This window comes from Ammospiza caudacuta, chromosome 23 (assembly GCF_027887145.1).
Source record: "Ammospiza caudacuta isolate bAmmCau1 chromosome 23, bAmmCau1.pri, whole genome shotgun sequence".
Taxonomy (NCBI): domain Eukaryota; kingdom Metazoa; phylum Chordata; class Aves; order Passeriformes; family Passerellidae; genus Ammospiza; species Ammospiza caudacuta.
The window spans coordinates 2,085,578-2,108,951 of record NC_080615.1 but is presented as its reverse complement, the minus strand read 5'-3'; the positions used below and the strand labels follow the sequence as shown (position 1 = coordinate 2,108,951).

The following is a 23,374-nucleotide window of genomic DNA, read 5'->3' as shown; positions in this document are numbered from 1 at the left end:
TGTGCTGTCGTGCTGGGTGAGAGGAAAGGGACACTCAAACAGCCCAGGCAGGTTTATTTATGGTTAGGAAGCAGCAATGGGCACAGGTGCAATGGCACAGATAAGCCCAAAGCCTTGGCATGGGAATTCAAAGTCACCTCCTTCATCCTTAGCTGCCTGCCAGCATCCCTCCCTCCAAGGCACGGCCCCAAGCTGCCTCTTCCTGTTTTGTGTTTTAAGTAGGCTGTTAATTAATGAGGCAGAGAGGAAAAAATACACACAGGCACACCTGAGTAGTTTTTAACCTGGCTTGATTAATGCTGTCAAGTTGCACATCTGAGTGTGAGCTCAGTGGGACTGTTGCTTTTGTTTAATACCACAAGACACCTCAGTCTGGATTGTTGCATTACAGTACAAATAAAAAACAGAAACAAAACCACATCTGCATCATACAAGGTGAGAAGAATATGAGAATTCTAAATATTTACAGAGAAGGGCAAGTGGGGAACCACAAAAAATATTTACATAAAAATACATGAGCTTGTCAGCATATACATTTTACACCAGTTCACAAAAAAAGACACTCTATAAATTAAAGTGAAGGGAACTCCAAAGGTAACCCAAGACTTTCTGGGATGTTTCTCTCATGCGGCTCAGGGAAAGAAAAATCAAGTCTTCTACAGCAGGAAAATGAACGGCAAAACAACCCTTTTTTCCCCTCCCTCCCCCCAGCTGGACAAGGCAGGGCTGTGCACACAGGAGGAACGTGGTGCTGGCTCACACCACACCATGCCTCTCACAGGGATCTGGGCTCGGGGAACAGGAACGCGCCTAAGCCGCCACAACGAAAGGAGGGAAAACAACTTCTCACCCGGATTTCCTGACATGTAACACACCACTTGAGTCAATGCCCTGGCACCAGCCCGGGGGATGGCAGAGCACACTTGAGGTTCTGTCCCTTCTGGGGTCAAAGAGGACCAGAACGTTTTCAAGTCGGTTTTGGTTTTGTGTAGCAACTTACTACCACTGTGCAATCCTCACTGATCCCCCAGCGGGGAGCAGGGGCGGGGGATCACTGCAAAGACATAGGCACAAAGTTGTGGGGGTGTTCTCAGAGATGCATATAGATATCACCTGATTAGACTCTGCAAAAATCAGAAATTAATGCTTTACTTAAGACTTCATAGGGGCCAAGTCCTCATTACTCACCTATGACTGCACTCCCCTTCCCAAGGAAGGGCTCCTGCGGGTCACGTCCTGCTCCAAAGCAGAGGTGAAAATCCAGAGCTGGAGCACACTCCTGGAGCCTCATTCTGCATGCACTGGAGACCCTCTGCTGGAAACAGAGGGAGTGGCAGCTCTAGACGCAATAGTGTCCATGTGAGGGAACTGCTGAGAACAGAGCTGCTGTCACCTCGTGGGGACGTGGTCAGGCAAGAATTACTGAGCCCAAGCACAACTGCACTTGGATTAGAGGATTATTTGTGTTGCTGTCCTCCTGCTCTCTCCACTCTGGGACACAGGACTGGGCTGTCACCGTCCTCCAGCTCACCCACCTGAGACTCCTGGTGTCACCTGTCTGCCTTGTTCTGATGCATGACACCCTTTCCAACCTCACCTATGAATTCTGGAGTTAATGAGGATGTAAAACTCTCTGTAGGACCAGCAGACTGAGCCCAGAGCAGGAGCAGGACTGCATAGTTCACTGTATGGCTTGGCAGGGCAGGATCATGCAGGATGCAGCTGAAGCTGTGGGCAGGAGGAACAATAAAGGAAATGTTTTGGTCTGTGTTACCTGGGAAAAGCTGGTGCCTTCACCCTTTTGAATTCTGTACTGTGGCTCAGCAGTGCTGGACATGAGTTTGGGTTCTTGGAGAGCTCCCACCCTCGGAGCACACCTGGCTGTGGCTGCACACCAAGGGGAGGTGGCTGAGAGTCTCTGCTCTCTCTGCTGGCTTCTTCCTCTCATTCCCAAAAGCTGTTTGCAGCAGCCCTCTGGGTTAGGGTACAGGTGTGCACTTCCAGAAGCCCTTTGGGAAAGGTGCTGAAGGGTTTGTTTCCAATGGGATGAGCTTTGCACCTGGCACTTGACACAATGCAGGGAGAGCAGCACAGCACTGAGGAGCAGAGGCTGTCAGGGATGGCACTTGGGCTCTACAGGGAGACAGTGGCTTCGAGCAGGAAAATTCAGAGGCTTTACAATTGCCAGGAGCTGGAGCAGCCCCTGGCAGTGGCAGGATAGTCCTGGCTGACGTAAGGCCCAGGCAGAGGGAGGGGAGGCTGAGGGCAGGGGGGAGTTAAGGCTTTCACAGAGAGAGAGGTTGGACCTGCAGCTCTCTTTACCTGAATCCCAAATAGCCTGAACCAAACACTTATCCCTGCTTCAACTGGAGACCTGGCAGGTAGCCAGGGGCTGAGGCTGGTCCTGGCACAACACAGCTCTGCTGGGGAGCACAGATAATCCAGCCTGGCTCCGAGGAACCAGGGCAGCTCAGCCTTGCCTGGGAGTTACTGCCAGTGGAGACAGGGTGGCTCACCCAGTGGTCCCTTTCTGTGCAGTTCTGTCAGTTTTCCTTGAAAGAAAACACTACAAAAAGCATTCCCTCACCAAAAACCCCAACCCCTCTACCTGGGAATTCTTCATGAGGAGATTGTGGTAACCTGGATCACAGTGCTGCTTTTTTCTCTTTTTCTTTCTTCTTTTTTTCTTACTGCCTGATTTCATTCCATAACATGTGAGAACTCTTCTAAACAAAATGCTTAAAACACCAGCATTGCACAATAAAATATATCCAGAAGGTAGTTACTGAAACAGCCCCAGACAAGGCTCCAAGGTTAAAAGAAGCAAAAAGCTACAGAGTAGTCAGCAACTAGAAGCAGACTTTCCTTAGGATTTAATAGTCCCAAAATAGTCATGAAACTTTTTGTTCAAAAAGCCCCACCTAAGCAGCTGTGTGCTAACTGCAGGACTTCCAGGTTTTTCATAAAAGATTAGAGATTTGAAACAGGTAGAGAAGTTCTTCAACTACACGGAACAGGAATGGCCTTGGAATTTATCAGTGAACATTTAAAAACTGCTAAATCTCAAGTATTGCTTGCAAGCCCTACCTAATGGAATGGATGTGCTTTATTTGTACAGGGGGTGTGAGGCCTGGGGAGTCTGAGAGGCAGCATGAAGGGCTGCCAGGCTGTTTTTACAATATCAAAGCTTTTCAACAGCTTGAACACCATTGTTGGTGTATTTTAGAGTGCACTGGCCTTCTGTTCCTACTCACTGAGTCCTGGAGGAACTGCACCTGGGCTCATCACTGCTCCCTGTGTGCCACAACTCCACAGGGATCTCTGCCTAGCATGGAGCTCAGAGGCTGCAGAGAGTGTGGAGACCTCCAGCTTAAGCTCAGCAGGAGCATTCCCTGATGGAATTGCTGCAGGACCTGGCCCAGGGCAGCTGCTCATGCAGACAACTTGTCACACACAGCTGGCAAGGAAGGCTCTGATTTACATAATCCTATAGACTTTTTTTAAAATCTATTTTTTTAGTATTTTTTACAGTGAGATGACAAGAGTCTTGCCAGCCACAGGATGGAATGAGCTTATATGGGCCACAGATAACCTTGCAGCAAAGAGGAAGGACTGGCATGGAATGGGTGTGCTGTTCCCAGCTCTGGGGGTTGGGTTTGGTGTAGTTTAGTAGTTTATTTCTTTTGGTGTGAGAAATGCAAACCTGTCCTACATGGCTCCTGCAGCTGGCCTCTGCTTACAACAGAGAAATGTGAAGGAAATGGACTTTTTTCTTGTAGGCAGAAGCAGCTTGTTAATAAGCAAGAAATGTAACAAGTGTGTTGTGTTCTGAGCTGGCTTCAGAGCCTATTCCTTGGGCTTGAAATCGAACAGGCCCCCACCCAGCTCAGAGCAGCTGCAGTGGGTGCAGCCACAGGACAGGCAGGGCCTCAGCAAGGAGAGGATCCCTGGGGAGCCCTGCCCAGCCCCACTCTCTCTGTGTAACTCCGAGGATCCTCCACGGCCCTTTCCTGGAGCCAGCTGGGACGGGCAGTTTGCAGCAGGATGGAGCTGCAGGCACAGTCCATTGTGCACAGCCCATCATACACGGGACCCTGGGTGTGGGGAGGAGCAGCCAGTGTCACTTCTGGGAAGGGCAAACTCCTTCCCTCCCTGCCCCAACAGCATCTGTGTCAGCCCTGCTCGGCCTCTGGCAACACCCGTGTGCCAACAGCCTGCCCTGTCCTCCCAGGTGGCTCAAAACTACATGAAAATCTATAGCTCTACTACATAAAAACAGTGAGTGGGGGCCAGGGGAGGGCTGAGGGGGCTTTGCTTTGCTCACTGGGGCAGGGTCGGGGAGTTTCTTACTGTCACTGAAAAAATAAAACAGTCCACTGTCCAGCAGAGGCTGCTTAGACTCTATCCCTCGTCCCCCCCAGAGCTCACTCGACGTGCACCTCTGTCTCGGGCCTCTGCAGACACAGCTCTGTGGGGAGGAAGGCTCCCTGCCCCAGCGCCGTGGCGTAAGTTCTGCTGTGCACGTGGGGGAAGCCAGGGGGCACGAAGCCCCCCGCTCCAGCATAGCCCCCTCTTTGGTGCTGAGGCAGGGTATGGTAATCCTCCAGATTATCGTACTGGGACACCACAGTCATCGTGCTTTGGCGCTTGCCCAGGGTTTGGTAGGGGTACAGCAGGGCAGAGTCCCTCTCCATGGGCTCGGGGTGCTCCCGCATCCGGAGGCTGTGGCTCCGCTCGGGCTTGGGCGGCGGCGCCACGGGAGGGGCGGCGTGTTCCTCCTCCTTGTAGCAGTCTCTGGAGTGCTTCTCCATGGACGCTCTGCCTCGGGGCCTCTCCAGGTCCGGCCTGTCCTCTGCCAGCCTCCCCTCCTTGTGGTTCAGCCTCAGGGTCTCCTGGCTGCCTGGGATGTACTTGCTGCCCGAGTGCTGGTAGCCCATGGGCTCAGAGGGCTCCGGGCCACCCTTGGGCCTGTACTCAGGGTAGGGGGGCCCATTTTTGGGTTCGGAAGGCTGCCTATGGTTGGCTTCCTGCTGCAAATACGTCCTGTGCTCGCTGCTGCTGCTGCCTGGTTCGTGCATCTTCCTGTTCCGGATGCTGCTCTGCTTCTGGGGCAGGGACGGCTTCTCGGGCTGCCCGTTCCCGTAGCCCCCACCGTGATAGAGGGCTCGGTCCAGCTCAGGCTCCGCGTGCTGCCCGTAGTAACGCTCGTCCCCTTCGGGCGTGGCCGCCTTGGCCGGGTACCTGCCCTCCTTCCCTTCTGCCACGGTCAGCAGGCCGCTCTTGCCAGGATCCGATTTGCTGCGCAGGTGGACGGCATCCAGGCCCCCCAGCTCGTCCTGCAGCAGCGGGGCCACGTTGTCATACTGGGACATGAGGGGCCCTTTGACCTTCTGGCGCGTGCGGCTCTCGCGGCGGATGGACTGCATGCGGTACTTCTCCATGTCCTCCAGGTCCCAGGACATGTACATGTGCTTGATGTCCGGGGCGGGGGGCACGTCCCTGCTCACGAAGCTGTGCTCTTTGCCCAGGTGGTTGATGAGCCCCGCCCGGGGGTAGGCGGCCAGGCTGGGGTAGCGGTACAGCCCCTTGCCCTGCAGCCGGGACACGTAGGGGCCGAACTCGCGGCTGGGCAGGCCGTGGAAGGGCCGGACCCGCACGGTGCTGTAGGGATCCAGGTCACAGAAACTCGCGTCGGCCGCGGCGTAGAAGGGGGAGCTGGAGGAGCTGGAGTAGGGACTGTAGCGATAATGGACCCGCCCGTTCTCAAAGTAAGGCTGGAGCTGCGTGACGTGGTAGTCGGAGTGGGGCTGATACGGCTTGTACTGGTAGAGGGGCCGCGGGCAGTACACGGGCTCGTCGTCCGGGGGCACCTCCGTGCGGGAGATGGGCACGGAGCGGACGGCGGCGGCCGGGCCAGGCACGTGCAGCGACTGCACCCTGCGGATGGTGGGGTACGGGGGGGCCTCCTCGGCGTAGCCGCTGCCCCGCAGCCCCGCGGAGCTCACGGAGGACACGAAGTCGGTGCGGCTGCGGGGCTTGGGGTGCAGGCCCGCGGCAGAGCCCTTGCCCTGCGTGCCGTAGGAGCCGTAGCGCGCGCCTGCAGTGACGGGCGGCTCCGGGCGGGGCGGGTAGGGCTGGTGCTGCTCGGCCTTGCCGTGGTAGCCGTGGGCAGGGACGCTCTCGGGCCGGTACTGGTGCTTGGTGTGCAGGTAGGGGTCAGGCCCCGCGGGCTCGGGGAGGCTCTCCGCCTTGGGGTGCGGCACGTACACCGGCTGCATGGACGAGTGCTTGGGAGGCGGTGGCGGTGGCGGCGGCAGCAGCGCCTCCTCCACGGAGGATGCCAGCATGGAGGAGGCCAGGAAGGAGTGGTAGTTGGAGTTGTTGATGGCGTCCGTGTTGTTGGAGTGCATGGCCGCGGCAATCTTGCTCTCCAGTGTCCTCACGGGTGGCACGGGTGGGGTGAAGCCGTAGGAGGAGGGGGCAGGGACTGACTCGGAGCGCAGGTGCAGAGGGGGAGCCCTCGTGCTCTCCCGAGGCTTTTCCAAGTGGCTCTGGTGGCCTGCAGGCATGGAAGAGGAGCCACGGGCACTGGAACTGTTCTCAGAGACAAAGCCTGGTGTGGGCTCCGGAGGCTTTTCAGGTGTAGCTGTGCTCCACATCTGCAGGGAAGAAAACAGACAAAGTTAGGGACAAGCAGCTTTTTCTCTGCTGTTCTATAGTTAGAACATCCCAGACTCTTGTACAGATCTCCTCCATTCCAGCATATCTGTGCCTGGTTTCTGTTTGTTGGGGACCGACAGACATGTAGGTTCCCTCTCTCAGCATGGGAAGGCATGATGCCACTGCAGTTTTTAGGGCCCCATCACAACTGGTGTGTTCTGCAAATGCCAAACCAGAGGAAGGGAGGAGGTGGCTGTCTCCTCACGCGCTACCCTCAGTGTTTCCTTAGGTGGTCTGCTTTTAAAAGTCTGATGTTAATGGTGAGCAGATCAAGAAGTGCAGTAAAGTAGAAATTCCTGACTTAAATGTGGCTGCAGGGCTTAAGATGGGTGGCAGCCAGGCGTGTTTCACAGGCTGCGGGCTTTAGATTTCTGATGGAAATTTTTCAATGCTGCACAAGCGATCTGACCTGCTTTGTTTAACAGAATCACAGAATCACTGAGTTTGGAAAAGACCTTTGAGATCATGGAGTCCTACCTGAGATCAATCTCCCCCTTGTCACCAGCCCAGAGCACTAAGCGCCATGTCCAGTTGCTCCTTGGGCACCTCCAGTGATGGGGACTCCACTAACTCCCTGGGCAGCCCCTTCCAGCACCTAATCACCCTTTCGTGAAGAAATTCTTCCTGTTGCCCAACCTAAACCTCTCCTGGTGCAGCTTAAAACTGTGTCCTCTCATCCTTTTGCTGACTGGACAAGAACCTAACCAGGATGCTGGAAGAGGACCCTTTCAGAGGATGCAAAAATTCTTCTGTCTGAGCATTCTGAACTATCAATCCCTCTGTCACCTGCCCCTGCAAATACTTTTTTCCTTAAAACCAAGAAGAGTGGATATTCCCGTACAGGATGCTCCCTTAGGAAAGCAGCACAGGATTTCCTACAAGGCTGTGTCTGTGTTATACCCACATCACTCCCAGTTTCCTGCAATTCCCCCCCTTGCCATTTGGATTTGGACCGACATTGCCAGTGCTCAGCATTTCAGAGGAGCTGTGCAGGGCGCAGCACGTACCTGCCCAGAGCCGCTGGGTGCTTTGGCCGCTGGCACCTGTCCCACGGCTGCCTGGTGCTCCTGTCTCTGTGCCGGGGCCGTGGCCGCGCGCGGCGCGGGTGGGACGCTCACGTCTGCCTGGGGGGCGGCCCCGGGCGGGGCCCGGGGCTCTGGGCCCGGGAGGGTGCTCAGGTACGGCACCGCGGCCGGGGCGCCCTTGTCCCCAGCAGGAGCCACGGAGGGAGACTGCAGCTTGTCCTCGGCCGCGCAGGGAGCGTGCAGCTTGTCCCCGGCCAGGCCCGCGCGCAGGTGGGGCTGTTCCGCAGCCGGCTCCGGGCCGGGCAGCTCCCGCTCCGGCAGCGTCCCTGGGCCGTGCAGGGCCGCGCGCTCCCAGTCCCCCACGTGGGCCGGGAAGGCCTCCTTGTCCCCCGCTCTGCTGAGGTGGAAGCTGGACTGCTCCTGCTCCGCATCCCTGCTGCCAGGCGTGTCCCCAGGCATGCCCGTGTGGAGAGGCGGGGGCTCTTGGCCTCCAGGTGCGCCGGGCGGGTGGTTCTGCTCCCCGGCCGTGCCTTGGCAGTCCTGCTCTAAAGGTGCCCCGGGCTGGAAGTGCAGGCGGTTCTCGGGCACAGCAGTGAACAGGTGGAGCTTGTCGGGAGCGCCCGCAGAGAGATGGAGCTTTTCTAGAGCTGTGCCAGCTTCAGCCTCTCCATAATTTGTGCTTTCAGCATGAGCATCTCCTGGCCTTTTGTGGGACTGGGCGGATGCTTGCTGTGCGGACTCGGCTAACGCTAGGGCCAGCATACGCGCTGCGTTTTTCGGAGGAGGAGGAGGGATAAGAGACACAGAACTGACGGGAACAGGATCCTGGGGGGAGTCGAGGGCAACTGCTCCTAATGGGGGGAAAATTGAGAGAGAGAGTGATTTTATGTTACCCAATAAGGAGAGTGACCTTAATGACTATTATAAAAAAATAGATGCTCTCCACACTTTCACAGTGGCAGTTCCTTCTGATGTGAAACACTTGTGTCTCACAGGTAAACGCTGCTTGACAGCACAGCAGTTCATCACAAAGAGGAAAAAACCCAAGAGATTGTCTAAAGGCTCCTCTTGCATTTCTAGAGGTAGGAAGGAGGTAGCAGAGAATGAGATACCCTTACACAATTTTGATCATAAGGTTTTAGGCAGAAAGGTCCCTTCTTCGAGTGTTGGCAGATTTTTAATTTAAAAAAGGAAAAGTCTTAGATGGTCTATTGGCTGAAATGATTGAGAAGGACATGCTAGAGATTTTCACGTATGAGAGGATGGGGAAAAAAAAAGCGGAATATAAAGCATTATGGAAATTATCCGAGATTTGTGTGATGTAGGGAGAAGGCAGAGGTTAAGACTTTACTGATCTGCACAGCCCTGCAAGACACTCGTGACCAGAACTGACAGGCAATCCCCTCTCCTAAAGGCACGCAGAGGAGGACGGTTCTGAGAGCAGCTCCCCTTTGGAACTTAAAGAAAGAATGGAGGAAAATGCACTGTACCTGGCTGGGTGTGTCCACTGGGTACAGTCTTATTCTGACTGCTTGGCATGGCTCTCTCCCCTTCTTCTGGCAACTCTGCTTTGCAAGCAGTCACTAGCTGGGGATGCTGCAGCTCTTGGTGGGCTCCTTCCCCTGTTCCTGTTTCACTGTTTTTCAGGGGCAAGGACATCTGGGTTGGGGACCTGTTTGTGATCTCAGTGATGCCAATCTCTTTGCTCCAGCTGGAAGCAGAGGAGTTCCTGGATGTGGTGGGCACTCCTCCCATGGCCTCTGGCATACGGCTGGGTAGCACAACGGACACTGGTTCTGTGCTCAGTGGTGGAGATTTGATGGGCTTTCGGGCTGTCTTGGGTGAGAAGCTGAGGGGTTTGCAGGCCTGCTCTTCTGTGGGGCTCAGGTCCAGCGTAAAGAAGGGACTCATTTTCTCCTGGAAAGGGGACACTGGCTCAGAGCTTGTGGCACTGCCTGGGGTCTGGGACTGGCTGCCTGATTCTAAATCCTTCTTGAGCAGGCTTGGCTTCTCCTTATTTATATCGACGGACTCCAGCAGGGAGGTGCTGCTGTCCAGGCACTCGGACTCCGCCTGGGGGGGACTGCACTGGAAGGACATGGGGTCGAAGTCCAGGCTGGCGACGCCGATGTCCGGTGGGCTGAGGTCCACGTCCTCCGAGGAGCGGGGGGAGATGAGGGCAGGGACGTGGATGAGCCCCTCGTCGCCGTCGCTGTCGTCATGGGGCAGGTTGTCGTAGGAGTTGCAGCGGTTCATGTTCCCCAGGAGCTCCCCGTTGAAGGAGGCAGACAGGGCATCGCTGCTGGACCTGGGCCTTCTGGGCCGGAACAGTTTGGATTCACCTGGAAGAGAGGAGACACCGTGGGTCAGTGACCAGAGCTCCTGCCCAGGGGGCCAGACCCAGTCGGGGGTGGGGGTGGTCAGAGCAGCCCTAAGGCAGCGAGAGGCTCCCCATGTGATCTCTGCACACAAAGTAACATCCTTGGCATTGACTGCTTATTCCATTTGCTTAAACTCTGTTACAGCACTTGCCAGGCATGATTTAGTGTGAAACTAAGCTGTGAGCACAAGCAAAGACACTTTAAATGTGCTAAAGGCCTTTCTCAGAGAGCACTTTCCTCCACAATGCTGCTCTGTCAACCTTGAAATAGCAAGGGGAAGAGCCAAGGAATAAACATAAGCAGCATCAGCTACACCAAAGCAAAAGGTTTGCTTTTTTCAACCTTAAAAGCAGGAAAAGCCATGAAGAGCATTTCTGTAAGATTCATCTGCGCTGGGAGCAGAAAGCTGCTTCATCAGTTAGCAAGTTCAGGTTCCCCTGGAGCAGTGGAAAACTTGCCCTGTTGAATATCTACAGCCAGAGATGTCAAAGTGCCTCCCTTAATGCCCATTTCTTGGAAGTGCAGGTAGGATTTTGCCTTACCATCCACAGCATGCAGGGAGGTGAGGGACTCCTCGCTCTTGGCCGAGCGGAGCGTCCCGCTGTCTCCTCGTCCTCCTGAAGGAAGGAACCACACAGGCATCAGTTAGGAAAGGGGTTTCCATTTAGCTGGGTAACAGTGGCAGGAAAAACACAAATGCATTTCTAGCACCAACCTCACTGTAATGAGTAATCTTGTTTTGAAGGTGGGTTTCTGATTCTCATTTTACCTGAAAACAGTGACCAACCCAAGCGATGACTGCTGCAGGTGACAGGATGGGAAACAATTTCCCACAAGCAAAACCCCTCAAAAAGGGGGAAGGAAAGAACATTTACAGACCCTGTTTTATGGGCACTAAACAGGGTATAAAACTATAAAACTAAAGTATAATTTCAGTCTCTGAGGAGACAGTCCTGAAGGGCATCATAAACGAGTGTGAAGGCTGTGAGGGTAAGAATTTAAAGATCAATCTTCAGAGATGAGGGGATAAAAGTTCTCCCGGGCCCATATTCTGGGATTTGTGATGTGTTTTACTGCAAAAACATGTTGTTGCTATTTTTAAGTTTGCAAAGAAACAGAACATTATATATGGAAAAGGTTGAGAATTCCACCTACATATGTTGGCTGTGACTGCAAAGGGTTGTTGGCTGCCTTCTCTGGGTACTCTGGTACAGCTTTTGGAGAGAATGTGTTTGTGGGAAGGTGCCTTTCCCTCTTCTGAGAACAGCAAGGGGAATGAGAACTGTATTCTCATTTCATAATGAGAGTGTCAGAAGGAATTATCTTGTGACTTGTGATAGCAGCAGCCACATCTTATCCTTCCAAAGCTGTTCCAAGCAAAGCACAGAGCTACGAGCCCTGGCAGGCTCCAGAGCTGCCCGAGATCCATTGGGAAAGAAGAGCTCTGGAGGTGTCATGCACGGCTTGGACGCTAGAAGGAGATAAAAGCCCACTGGAAACATCACTCTGCACTGCTGACACGCCGGGTTTTGGAAGGGGGCCTCACCTGCCAGGGCTATGGCTTTCATTTCCGAGGGCTCGCTGGGGTTGCGCTGCAGTTTGCGCTTGGACACGGAGGAGGATTTTCCCAGGTTGAAGAAGGAACGCCAGCTCCCCACTGGAGACTTCTTCATCTTGCTGGGAGGCCTTTTCCTGGGGAGAGAAAATGGAACACATGGATGGAGGGTAGGCTGCAGCTCAATCCTGGCTGCTTGTTACCAGCACTCTCTGCTTTCTGCTCAGAAACTCCAGGTTTCTACTTGGAACCTCCCTCTTTTCCCAGCTGAGGATGTTTTCTTTCTTCCAGCTCAGCCCTAAAGTCTTGCTGTGTAAATTCCCCCAAACTCCACAAAGCAGCTGCAGTGCAGGTGAGGAAAGGCTCTTCCTTGTCCAGTCCAGCAGCCAAGGGATGAATTTTCTGGAAGAAGCCCCAGTTCTCTGGGAAGCTGGGCAGCCATAAAGGTGTTCAAAAGCATCTCTCACTCCTGCTATAAAACCACCTTAGTCTCCTCTACTACCATATTTAATTTCCAGTGTCCTTGAGCCTGTCCAACTGCTCCATTTCAAGGGAACCTGGATTTGTGAAGAGCACTTAGTCCTGCAAAACCCCAACATCTGCAGGTGTTCACCCTGTTTACATTTCTGTGTGTGACTGGTCCAGGCATCTCTTCATCACAGACAACATGGATTTATACATTAAATGATATCCCTGGTGAAAACAAGAGGGAGTGGAGCACAAATTATTTGGCTAAACCAACATCACTGATATGAGCTGAATCCTCCCAGAGTCAAAAGCAGGTAGAAAACTGGCCACAATATTTACATATATAACAAGTCCCAAGTCAATATAAGCAAATTCCTGCTGTATTCAAAATAACACCATTATGACACATGCTGGAGAGGAAACCTGTCTCTACCTTTCAGATGGGAAGTCAATGACTGTGTGGAATTTCCCCTGCAAAGCTGCTGGGCCTTCTCCCACTTCGATGTACTTGCTGTCTGCCATGATGGGAGAGTTGATCTGGGCCTGTGTCCGTGCCTGAGCCTCCTCCAGCGTGAGCAGCTTGGTGGAGGGGGAGGACACCAGCAGAGACTTGGGCCGGGACAAAGAGCTGTGCCCTGCAAGGGAAAACCACAGGCAACAGGGAGAGTCAGCACAGGCAGTGCAGAGATCAAAGCTCAGCTCTGTGTGTCTAGGGAGGTGCTGTGTTTTTCTGAACCTCTGTTATCCCAGCCATTGAAAGATGTGGACAAAATGTGATCACAACGTCACAGATATGTTGATGACTAAAAGAATGATGGTTTAGTGTATTAAAAAAAAAAAAAACAAAACAGAGGCAAGCAGGTAGGATGGAAACCTTTGTGACACATTTTCCTTCATCTGTATGATGCAAGAGCCTGTAAAGAAAATTATGTTTTTCCTTTGTATAAAACCTGTCTGGGTCATTCCCAGATTTCACCTCTCGGTGCAGCAGGAAATGCCACGTGTGACTGAAGCTGCTACAAGCCAAAGTGTACCTGGACACAGCAAACAGAATCTGCTGTGTGGCCTGCCTGTGGCCTTTGGAGCTTGTGCCTGGTTTTGGTGATGAATGTGCAAAATCTGAAAGCAGCTGCTGCTGCCTCCTGCTGCTGACAGCTTCACTGGAGAGATTATGGGGAGTCTGCTGTAGGAGCAGCTCTCCTGTGTCTGCCATTGCCTCTGGCACAGGTGTTTCTGGGGTGATTCCCAGGTGAGTTCAGGCTTTGGGGGAGCTGTATCAGTGCAGAATATCCTGCTTGGTCCAGTTCCATGGCTGTCCCTGGAACAGCACAGCTCTGTGTGAAGGATGCAGAGTCTGTGGGGGGTGTAGGAGCTGTAAACATCACTCAGCTGTCCTGGGTCAAGTTTGGGTTAAAACAGGTTTGGCAGCACCATTTCCCCCTCTCAGCAGTGGGTGCAGGAGCTGTGCTCACACCCAGAGGCTCCCAGGAAGCCGTTCTGGAATGCAGAACTCCTGCACTCAGCCAACCCAGCAGCCTGACCCTGCTCCCTGCCAGGGCTGTGTCAAAGCCACTGAATGCAAATGACCAAGTCATTAAACAATTAGCTGAATTTACATGGGCCATTCTAAGCCTGGATAATCATCTGGCTGGGATTCTGAGCATGCTTATCTTCCTTCCCCTGGCAGAGTCAGCCTGCTGGGGCTGGCACTGCTCAGCCAAGATAACCTCTGGCTTCCATGGACTTAGAACTGCCCTACAGTAGGAGAAAAAGCTGGACTTGGATCAACTCTGCTAGCCTAAGCAGAGGTAGGGTTTGTTTAAAAGAAGGGAGCAGCAAATACAGTGCAAACACAGCTCTCTGCAGTCCCCAGGTGGTGCTAACTGCAGCAGCTGTGCATGTTTCAGTCACAGGCAGGTTATCAAGGCAGATGGTGCAGCCTTAATGCTGCTTAGGAGCAGGAACAGCTTGTGGCAGCCATACTAACACAGAGAGTAAACTTTCCTCCTGGTGCAACTCTGCTCCTTCTCAATGGAAAAGATACATGGTCTCAGTTACTCAAGGGAATTTGTAGGCTCCAAGGCTGGATGACATATCAGGTGCTCCAGGTTCATTCCTCATCCTACAGCAACATCAGCCTGAGCAAGTGCAAGATTTCAGTTTCTTAGCCTCAACATGACTGAATGCAGAGAGACTGCTTTACACCAGCTTGTTCTATTTGTGTTTAAGGTAAGGGATGAGGGCAGACAGACTTAGCTCCAATGGGTAAGTATACAGGAGCACCAGAAAAGATGGCTTTAAAAAGGAGAGGGAGCAGGAGAGAAAAATATTTAAGTGATTCCTTGCAATTTCTCAGTGGTAGAACACAGAAGTAGAAAACATTCATGTCTGCATTCCTGTGGGGCATCTGTAGCTTTTAAGAAAGGTACTGACAGCAATTTCTAAAAGCAGGCCATCTCTGTGTGGGTTCTGGCATCCCAACCCAGAAATGTGCCCTCCAGGTTAAAACAAACATGTTTCCATGTCCCAGAGGAGCTCAGGCAGCCGTGCAGCGCTGCTCTCCTGCCCCAGGGAAGCACCCACCTGCCCCATCGCGGATGACAGAGCTGAGCTTGGAGCTGAAGAGCACGTCCACGTGGTTCAGGATGAACTCCACCACCACCGACTGGATCCGCACCTCCATGAAGGCGGCCGTGCCACTGAAGCACGCCGACTCGATCTGCTTGGACCTGCAGGGACACAGCACAGGGAAGAGGCTCCTGCTGGGCCAGGCCTGGGCTCCTGTGGGGCTGCAGGGCCGGGGGCTCGGCCACAAAGGGCTTCAGGCACCGCTGGGGTTACATCTCGGCAACGCTCACAAATCATCGCTGATTGTGGGGATTTATGGCCAAACTTCAGCTCCAGGGTCAAGCCTTATTGATGGGGCAAGAGGAACACTGGGGAGTGTGGGACAGGTCTGAATTGAGGTTAATACACTGAACAGCCAAAATCAAGAGCTTTTTGTTAACTCATTTCCATGACTGGCACAGTTTAAGGCAGTGCTGTTGTGTAAACTTGCTGTGGCCTCTAAGAGGATTTTCCCCCAGGCAGGGAGTGTCTCCACCTGATCCTGCTGAGTGAATGCTCCAGGACTCACCAAAGCAAACTCAAACATGAGGTCACTCCACTGCTTGTGGGGGAATTGCCAGAAAGAGGAGCCCACCTGAATGAACTGGGAGTGTCCAAGGGCAGATGGGACAGGGCTTGGAGCAACCTGGGGAAGGTGTCCCTGCCCATGGCAGGGGGTGGCACTAGATGAGCTTTAATATCCCTCCCAACCCAAACCCTTCTAGGATTCCATGATAAACTGCACACTCAGATTTCTCAGGTTGGTAACAACAGCAGGTGAGAAATCAGTACAATAAAGGGCAGGAGGATAATATTTTTTTCTCTTAAAGCAAAATTTTTAAGTTACACCATTAAAGTGCCCTATCATCCAGATTCAAAACAGATTTATCCAAGTTAATTTCTGTAAGTTTGAATTCTTGCAGCCAAAAGCTGTCAAATTAGACTCTAGAGACTTATGCAATGGGAAATCAGTGATGCCACTGTAGAAATTCTCCTGGATGATCAAGGACACATCAGTTTCATCCAACCAAGAGAAGAGAAATTATCCTCTAAAAGAGGGTTCAGGGAATTCTTCCTTGTTACTACTGACAAAACTGCAGCCAGTGGAACTGTGTTGTGTGAGACAGGATAACACAGGGGCTGTTTTACATCATGAGGTCAGGAACTTGCCAGCCAATCTTAAATCCTGCTTAGAATAATTTCCCATATTTTACAGGAGGTGAAGAGTACACGGGGTGAAGAGAGGAAGAGCTCTTTCCAGCTGCTGAAAGCTGGGATTTTCTGGGGTATCTGTTGCTTATAAATGTAAACATTTCTTTTCTATTGAAATGAGAAAATCCCAGAGTACCTGAGGAGGTTTGGAGCCCACACGATGGCCAAGTTCTTGGTGTGCATATTTGTGATGGAGCAATAATCAGCCAGACGAGCCAAGTGTCTCATTAGGAACTCCAGTGTCCTGGAAAACAGGAGAGAGGCAAATGTTCAGCACCACTGAGCAAAGCCAGGCCGTGATCCACAGCACAAACCCAGCTCATTATTTCCTTGTGATCTGACAGCTCCCAGAAAGGAATGCTGAACTCCTTCCCCTCAGCCCCACCGTGGAGCTGGCTTTGGCAGTACTGACACAGCCTGGGCTCAGGGGAGTCTCTCCTGACTGGCCCAGGCTCAAGGAAAGGACAGTTCCAGGAAAAACCCTTTGCAGGTGTGTGACAGCTGTGAGGGGCTGCTCAGGGATGTGTGGGGAAGGATGTGGAATGCTCATCCTGGGATGGGGGGAGTATTGATTTAGACACCCCAGAACAATGAAAATACTGGCTGTGGGTTTCTCAGAGGTTGGTAATGCAGATAGAAGGTTAAACTTCAGAGGCTTCTGTTCATATTAAAACATGGTGGGATTTGTCTATTAAGTTTGATACACACTAGGGAGGAGGGAGCAGGAGGTGGCAGTGAAAATGCTGCTGTACCCTCCTGGTGCCCCTGGCTTGTGTCTTGTCTCACAGCCTATTCGTTTCGGGGGGGAAGGGAGATGGAACAGAGAGGGTGTTTTGGGGCTCAAAATTCCACAAATAGACAAGATTGGAAGTAAAGAAAATGGCTCTGTCTGGAAACCAAACAGATACCTCCTGCCTGCGACTTCTCATCACTGAGCAGCAGAAAAATAAAGTGTTTTTTCCTTTTTCCAAGCAAAGCCCAGGAAAGGAGAGCAGCACCCTGTGACCTACAGCATTCCACATGCTGCTGTTGGCTGTGCCCCCTCCCTGAGACTGACATGCTGCTGGTACCAGAACCCAGTTTGACCAGCCCCATAAACTAAAAATCATTTCAGGGGAAAAGGTGAATGAAAAGGAAGAGATCAGTTTATTTTTTAAAGGGCCACACCCCCTCAATTAACATCAATATTGAAATTAGTTACTAGAAGCAGCAGCTGTTGCACCAACTAGCCAACCTTATTTGAAGAGCAAGTAACACAGCTGTAGTTTATAACACATCAGTTAAACCCCAGTTAACTTTTATAATTAGTTATTTATACCACTCATTGCAGCATTGCAATTGTCCAGCTAATCACCACACATCACAGTAACTGAAATTTAAACATTTATTGGCAGAAATGACTATAAATAGTTATCAGTAGCTGTCCTCATGTGTTACACCTGACCCCTCAGACCAGAATTCTGACTTCACCTGTAGATTAACATACACTAATGTACATTACAAAAATCAATTGATGATTGTAATGAAATATTCTAATTAGGCATCAATAGCCAAATACTGCCTGCATGCACCCCAAATGGTCACTTACCTGAACCACTGGGACACATCAGGGGAGCTGGCCCAGCCAATTAAAACAGCTACCCATCTATAAATAACTTCCACCATATGTTGTCATTAGCTATTTCTACCAATTACAATTCCCAATTAGTGAATGCTACATACCATGCATCACCAGTTATTACTGTTAGTCTCATTAACATGCAGTATTCTATACAGCTGTTAAAGCCAATCACCAATACCAATTTGTCTGGTACCTTTTCACCATAGCCTGCCATAATTTTTAATACTAAAGACTGTTAAAATGTTGTTCTTAGTCAAGACTCATTACCATATAGCACAATTTCTTATTACTACTAATTGGCTTAAATATAGTATTTTAATTGGTGATTTTTAAACACCATATTATGCTACTCTAATACATTACACTAATATAATTAATTACATCAGTTATTCTGAGAGCATTGTTGTTATTTGCTAATTACTATTATTGCAGGGAGGGGCAAACTGGAGACAAAATACAGTTGACCAAGTTTGGCTGAAGGCCTGAGCAATTTTTTGGCTGTATTTCATTTTTTTAAAAGTGCTGTTAGCACTGGTATTGTACCCCCCTACAATAAAACTGTTTCCTTACTCTGACATAACAAGCTCCTATTTCCCTCCTAGATGGAGTTTCTAAGGACCTGAAGTAAGACCATGTTTAGTGGACAGTGTTTGGTAAGGAGCTAATTAAAATATAAACCAACTTTGGACAGCCATAACCATTTCAATATGCAGAGGCACAGTGTGGCTGTCTTGAGAGGGAAACTGGAATTACAGAATTCCTCTCACAAAGTGCCCACAACACCCCAAAGGCTGCACTCACCTGTAGTGGGGAGGAGGCAGCTGCTGGATCACATCGTGGATCTTAACCAGCCTTTCCTCATCTGTAGCGGCAGAAACAGCATCCTGGAATGAGGCAGGAAAAGATTCAGCTGCAAATAAATCCCAAACCTTGGCAGTCAGGTGGGTTTTGTAGCTCTTCTCCCCTTAGGTCGGGGGGGTCTGTCTTGGGGACTGAGCAGCATATGGATCATGTAAGGAAGGGCAAATAAGTCATGAGCTGGGGCATGTTAATGGCACAGAGAATTTCTGCAGAAGACATTCAGCTCAGAGCAGCATTTGCTTCCAATCCCATTCCTGGGAAATGGCAAAGCATGGGAGTTGTGCCAGGGACCATCTGCTGTGGCCCCACAAGTGGAACCAACACAGTGTGGCAGAGGGGACAAAGGCACCTCTGAGTGACTTAAAGGGGACACAGAAAAGGCCCCTCAGACCCCAGGGCACTGCCAGCCCCTCCTGGAATGGCAGGGTGGAATCAGGAGTGTGGGCAGCACAGTGTCAGGCTGGCAATTCTGGTGACACACCCTTCTGATGGCTCTAACAACCCCAAGTGAGGCAGAGCAGACAGAGAGGGAAGTGTGTGGAAGGCAGGTCCAGCTTCCAGGATTTCTCTGCTCTACCAGCTGAGAGCCCACTGGAGGAGGAAGTGCCCCACATGTGGCTCACACTCACAGAGAACTTCTCGTAGAGCTGGTAGGTGAGCAGGGGGTTGGGCAGCTCTCGGAAGTACAGCTTGCACAGGGAGCCCACACAGTGGATGTCCTGGATGTAAATGTCCTTGGTCAGGTCAGGAATCTGCTCGGAGTCAAACTCGTGGCTGGCAATGAGAACGGAGAAATGGGTAAAGGGCTCTGAGGAGGAGGAATGAAATCAAACCCAGCACAAATTACAGCAAGGCTTTCCTGATTTACAGGAAAAAATAAACACTTAGTCACAAAACCACGTGACCCACGACTGTGGGGCAGCCAGTGGGGATATTTTTCAAAAAAGAGACTTTTCCTTTTTCTAATAAAGCATTTTCAGTTAATTTTACAACTGACTGGCTGCAATCCCTTTTGCTGCATCAGGGCTTTTTGCAAAGTCTCCAGAGAACATCTTCCAAGCCCACAAGTTTAACTCCCAAGGGCTGTGACTGGGATTGCCCATAGGAACGATGAGAGCTGCTGTCCCCCTGCATTTCAAAGGCCTGCAAATGGCAATGATAAAGTCCTGCCAGCATCACTTCCATCAGCAGCACATGGAAACCAGTGAGTGCAGAATTCCTGGGGGATGAGCTGGTGAGCTGAGCCTGCCTCTGCTACAGGGAGAAGACAGCCAGGAACCACATGAAGAAAACCCCATAGCACTCCCTTGGTTTTCAGAGAGAGAAAAAGACCCAATCACCAATGATTATGAAATAAAAGCTGAGCTCAGAAGGCTGAGGGCTGCCTTGCTGCTGGCATGTATGCTGGGCAGTGCTGTTTCCAATTAGCAGGACACTGCAGGGCCATGAGAGCTGTGAGCCAGGCCCTGGGAGCTGCAGAACCTTGGGGTCCCTGCCAGAGCCTTTAGGCTGCTCACAGCCATGGGACTCATCCTGCCAGCACTGCAACCACAGGGAGTGGGCTGGGTGCAGTGCCCCATCCCTGTCCCTGTCCTGTCCCCCACCCAAAGCTGGCAGGTTGTGCCCAGAAGGTCACAGAACCCCTGAGCTCACCCTGCCTGAGGAGCAGAACATACCCAGGGCTCCAGGTGTGTTTGTAGCTGAGCCCTCCTGGAATCAGGATGGACCCCTTCCATCCTTGGACATGGACACTGCTCATGGAAAGCCTTTCACTCCCACCAGACAAGGGGCAAGAGTGCTCCCCACCTTCTGAGGGTGAACAGCCCATCCCTTCCTCACCCTGAGGACAGCAGAGGAGGAAAGGAAGCATCCAATTTTCCACATGCCCAGTGTCCAGCACACATCACTTCCACAGGCACCTTCTGACTCATCCCTTGCTCACATCTAGGACAAAAACTCAACTCTGCAGAAAAGCCCAGGAAGGCACCAGCCCACCCCACACAGACACACTCAGCCCTGGCTCAAACTCCCTGCCCATATCCTGCCCTACTCCAGTGGTTTTTCCTAGGAATAAAGCTCACATTCGGTCAAATGCTCCCTTGCAGAAGTGAATATGGAGGGAAGAGAGGAGTGCCCCACCACATTCAACCCTCCTCCTGTCTGCACTGGCTGTTTCCAGAGCTACATGTTATTCCTTCTGACCCAAAGGAAGATTCTGTTAGGTGAAGAACAACTGCACAGCTTCTCAAAAAGAGCCAGGATACCAGGATCCAGGGATCAACACCCCAAATCAACAGTGGCTCTTTGCCCACCTGCCAAATAAAGGCAGCTACTGCCCTACTGGAGAGCCAACATCTGTTCCATGGAAATCTCCCATGTGGAATAAATTCTCTAACCTTCTCTCCAACCAAAAAGCCCTTTAAATCCAGGAGATCCAGATCTTCTATGGGAAATCTAAGCACAGTGATTCATTTCTAAGGATACTGCAGCCCCAGCTTTGGAATGAGCCTGATGCCCTGTTTATACAGCTGGGAACTGCAGCAAGATGTGTCTTATGTTCATCAAACACTCAAAATCTGTAGGGATTTACATGAACAGGACAGTGTCAATGAGTTATGCCATGTACTCCCTTCCTTTTGTCTTTGGAACATCTCAGAAACCTGGAAAACAGGCTGTCACTTCATTCTCTGCACTACAACAGGGAATGATGCCATTACAATTTTAGAAAACCATTTTTAAAGCATCTTGATACACAATGAAGGAGAAAGTGGTCTGGGTAACACAAAGGAAAAAAATGGACTAGGGCAGAGATTAGATGGATGGTCCAGCACAAGGCAAAATAGGGAATAAAGGAATATAACTGAAGCAATGGCAAATGTTTTATTCAGTCACAGCTCCAGTTAGAGCCTTTAGATCCTGCATATAAAAACCTTGGGACCAGATTCTTTAAATGGGACTTGCTGGGATAAGGAACAGGATTAATCTGAACCAGAACAACCCCATCCATCCAAGGGTTTGAACAGTCACCGTACCAGCTCAAACCTGCCCACTGAACTGGGGGACAGCTGGTACAAAAAAGGTACTCTGCCCATGGCAAATAGCCCTGTGCTGCCCTGGCCTGGCCCTGGGCCCAGGAGCAGTGCTGGTGAGTCCCATCCACCCAGCACATCAATGCTCCACAGCACAGCATTCTACACCAAACCACAGGAGGACAACAGCCTCATGAGAGAGGAAAGGAAGTTTGCTGTGGTGGGAACAGCTCCTAACCAGAAAACTCCTGGCCCTTCCCTGTGCAGCACAGCAATGCCCCCACCAGACTCAGGCACACATCCTTTGCACATTCCCAATTAACTGCTGGTAAGCCAGGAGCCCAAGGCAGCAACACTGGCTGCTCCAAAGGGCTCCTGGAGAGAGAAAGAACAGAAATGGAAGATGGCAGCACAGTGATACCAGGATCCTGGTACTTTATCCTGAAGGAAAGCTTCGTGCAGGAGGGATGTGCAGAGGAAGGCCAGGCTGTGCCCTGCCCCCCTACTATAAATGATGCCTGTACTTAAGAAAAGAGGCCATAAAAAGAAAGAAATAACTTTCATTCCATTGCTTGCCTTTCTATTTTATGCAGTGTGGAAACAGCCTTGGGTTATGTCAGTTGGGTACAGCACAAGCTGTGTGTGACTGATTCAGTTCCAGAGCTGGAAGCACCAGAAGCAGGGATGCTGGTTGGGATGTGACACCACACAATGCTATCAGTGCTGCTCCCAGGATGCCAGTGCATGATAACAAAAGGTTTATTGCATCTTACCGCAGCTTCTGGATGTTGGAGGCGATCCCGGAGAGGCGGTAGATGCCATCCACGATGCCGTGCTTCTCGATGAACTCCGTGCAGCTCTTGAGCACCTGGGGCACTGAACAACAACAGCATGGTTAGTACAGACCTGCTTCAGGCTGTGCCCTTGGCAGCTGCCAAAAACTGCCCCCACCTGGGCCCTGGCTACAGTTCCTCCTTAGGAAGAAAGCCTGTAGGAAATGTAACTTCAGGAGTCCACGTGGAAACTGGTCAGAAGTGTTCCTGCTTCAACAAGGGAATGCCAGAATATGAATCAGGTCAAAAAAAGCCAGTTCTGGTCAGAGACAGTGAAGGTTCCATGGCAACTCCCATGGGAACTGTGGTGTGAAATCCCATTCCAGAAGAGCTGGAATAAATACTTTCAAATCTATACAGAACTAACCTATCCTGCTTGGTTCAAGGAAATACAAACATCAGGGAGATGCTACTTTTGGCAGCACAGAAAGGAGAGCTTTTACAACTGATAATTTCATCTTAAATGTCTGCCAGAGCATGGCTGGATATGGAAGCTTCACAGCATCCCACACTCCCAGAAAGTGCAGACAGAGCAGGGCATGACAGAATGGAAAAATCAGCCCAGGGGATATAATTAGGTGTCAAGTTAATACTGCAGCCGCTTCACCACCCCATTCCTTCCAGCTGGCTTCCCAGGCTCATGCACATCCAGTGCTGGAGCTGTGTGTCCATCCATGAGGAGAAGCAAATCACCGGATTTACAATAGACACTAAAACTGCCCTGAACACAGAGAGAAAACCAGGATGGAGCTCCTGTGAGCATCAGCAAACCTTGATGGGAAAAGCTGGGATCCCTGTGCATCCCCCTGCCAGCCAGCCTTTTGCAGCAGCTCCTCTGCTGATCTCAGTGTGTTCTTTAGATGCCAGGTCTGATCAGTGCACACGTGACACCGATGCTGAGCAGGTCATGTGGCAAATCCCCTTACACCACAGCAAATGCCATCTGCCAAGCACTGTGCTCCCCAGTGCTGCTGCACTTGGATGCTCCCCCCAGCCTCCAAGGGCTGCTTCCCCAGCCTGCAGCCAACCCTCAGAGCTGGAGGAAAGGCTCATTTCACATGG

The 23,374-nt window shown here is 51.5% G+C and overlaps 1 protein-coding gene across 1 annotated transcript in view; it reads right to left on the bottom strand.

The window, feature by feature from the left end:
• Positions 1 to 337: 337 nt before the first annotated feature.
• Positions 338 to 23,374, bottom strand: part of ARHGAP32 (Rho GTPase activating protein 32) — a 152,463-nt gene continuing 129,426 nt past the window's right edge. Inside the window, exons 11-21 of the mRNA XM_058819022.1 lie at positions 22,253 to 22,355; positions 19,080 to 19,224; positions 18,391 to 18,473; positions 16,105 to 16,212; positions 14,733 to 14,878; positions 12,583 to 12,784; positions 11,673 to 11,818; positions 10,669 to 10,743; positions 9,236 to 10,087; positions 7,728 to 8,596; positions 338 to 6,659 (exon numbers count right to left, since the gene is read on the bottom strand). Of these exons, the coding sequence (XP_058675005.1) occupies positions 4,425 to 6,659; positions 7,728 to 8,596; positions 9,236 to 10,087; positions 10,669 to 10,743; positions 11,673 to 11,818; positions 12,583 to 12,784; positions 14,733 to 14,878; positions 16,105 to 16,212; positions 18,391 to 18,473; positions 19,080 to 19,224; positions 22,253 to 22,355 (4,964 nt within the window). The 3' untranslated portion in view covers positions 338 to 4,424. The remainder of the gene's footprint in view (positions 6,660 to 7,727; positions 8,597 to 9,235; positions 10,088 to 10,668; positions 10,744 to 11,672; positions 11,819 to 12,582; positions 12,785 to 14,732; positions 14,879 to 16,104; positions 16,213 to 18,390; positions 18,474 to 19,079; positions 19,225 to 22,252; positions 22,356 to 23,374) is intronic.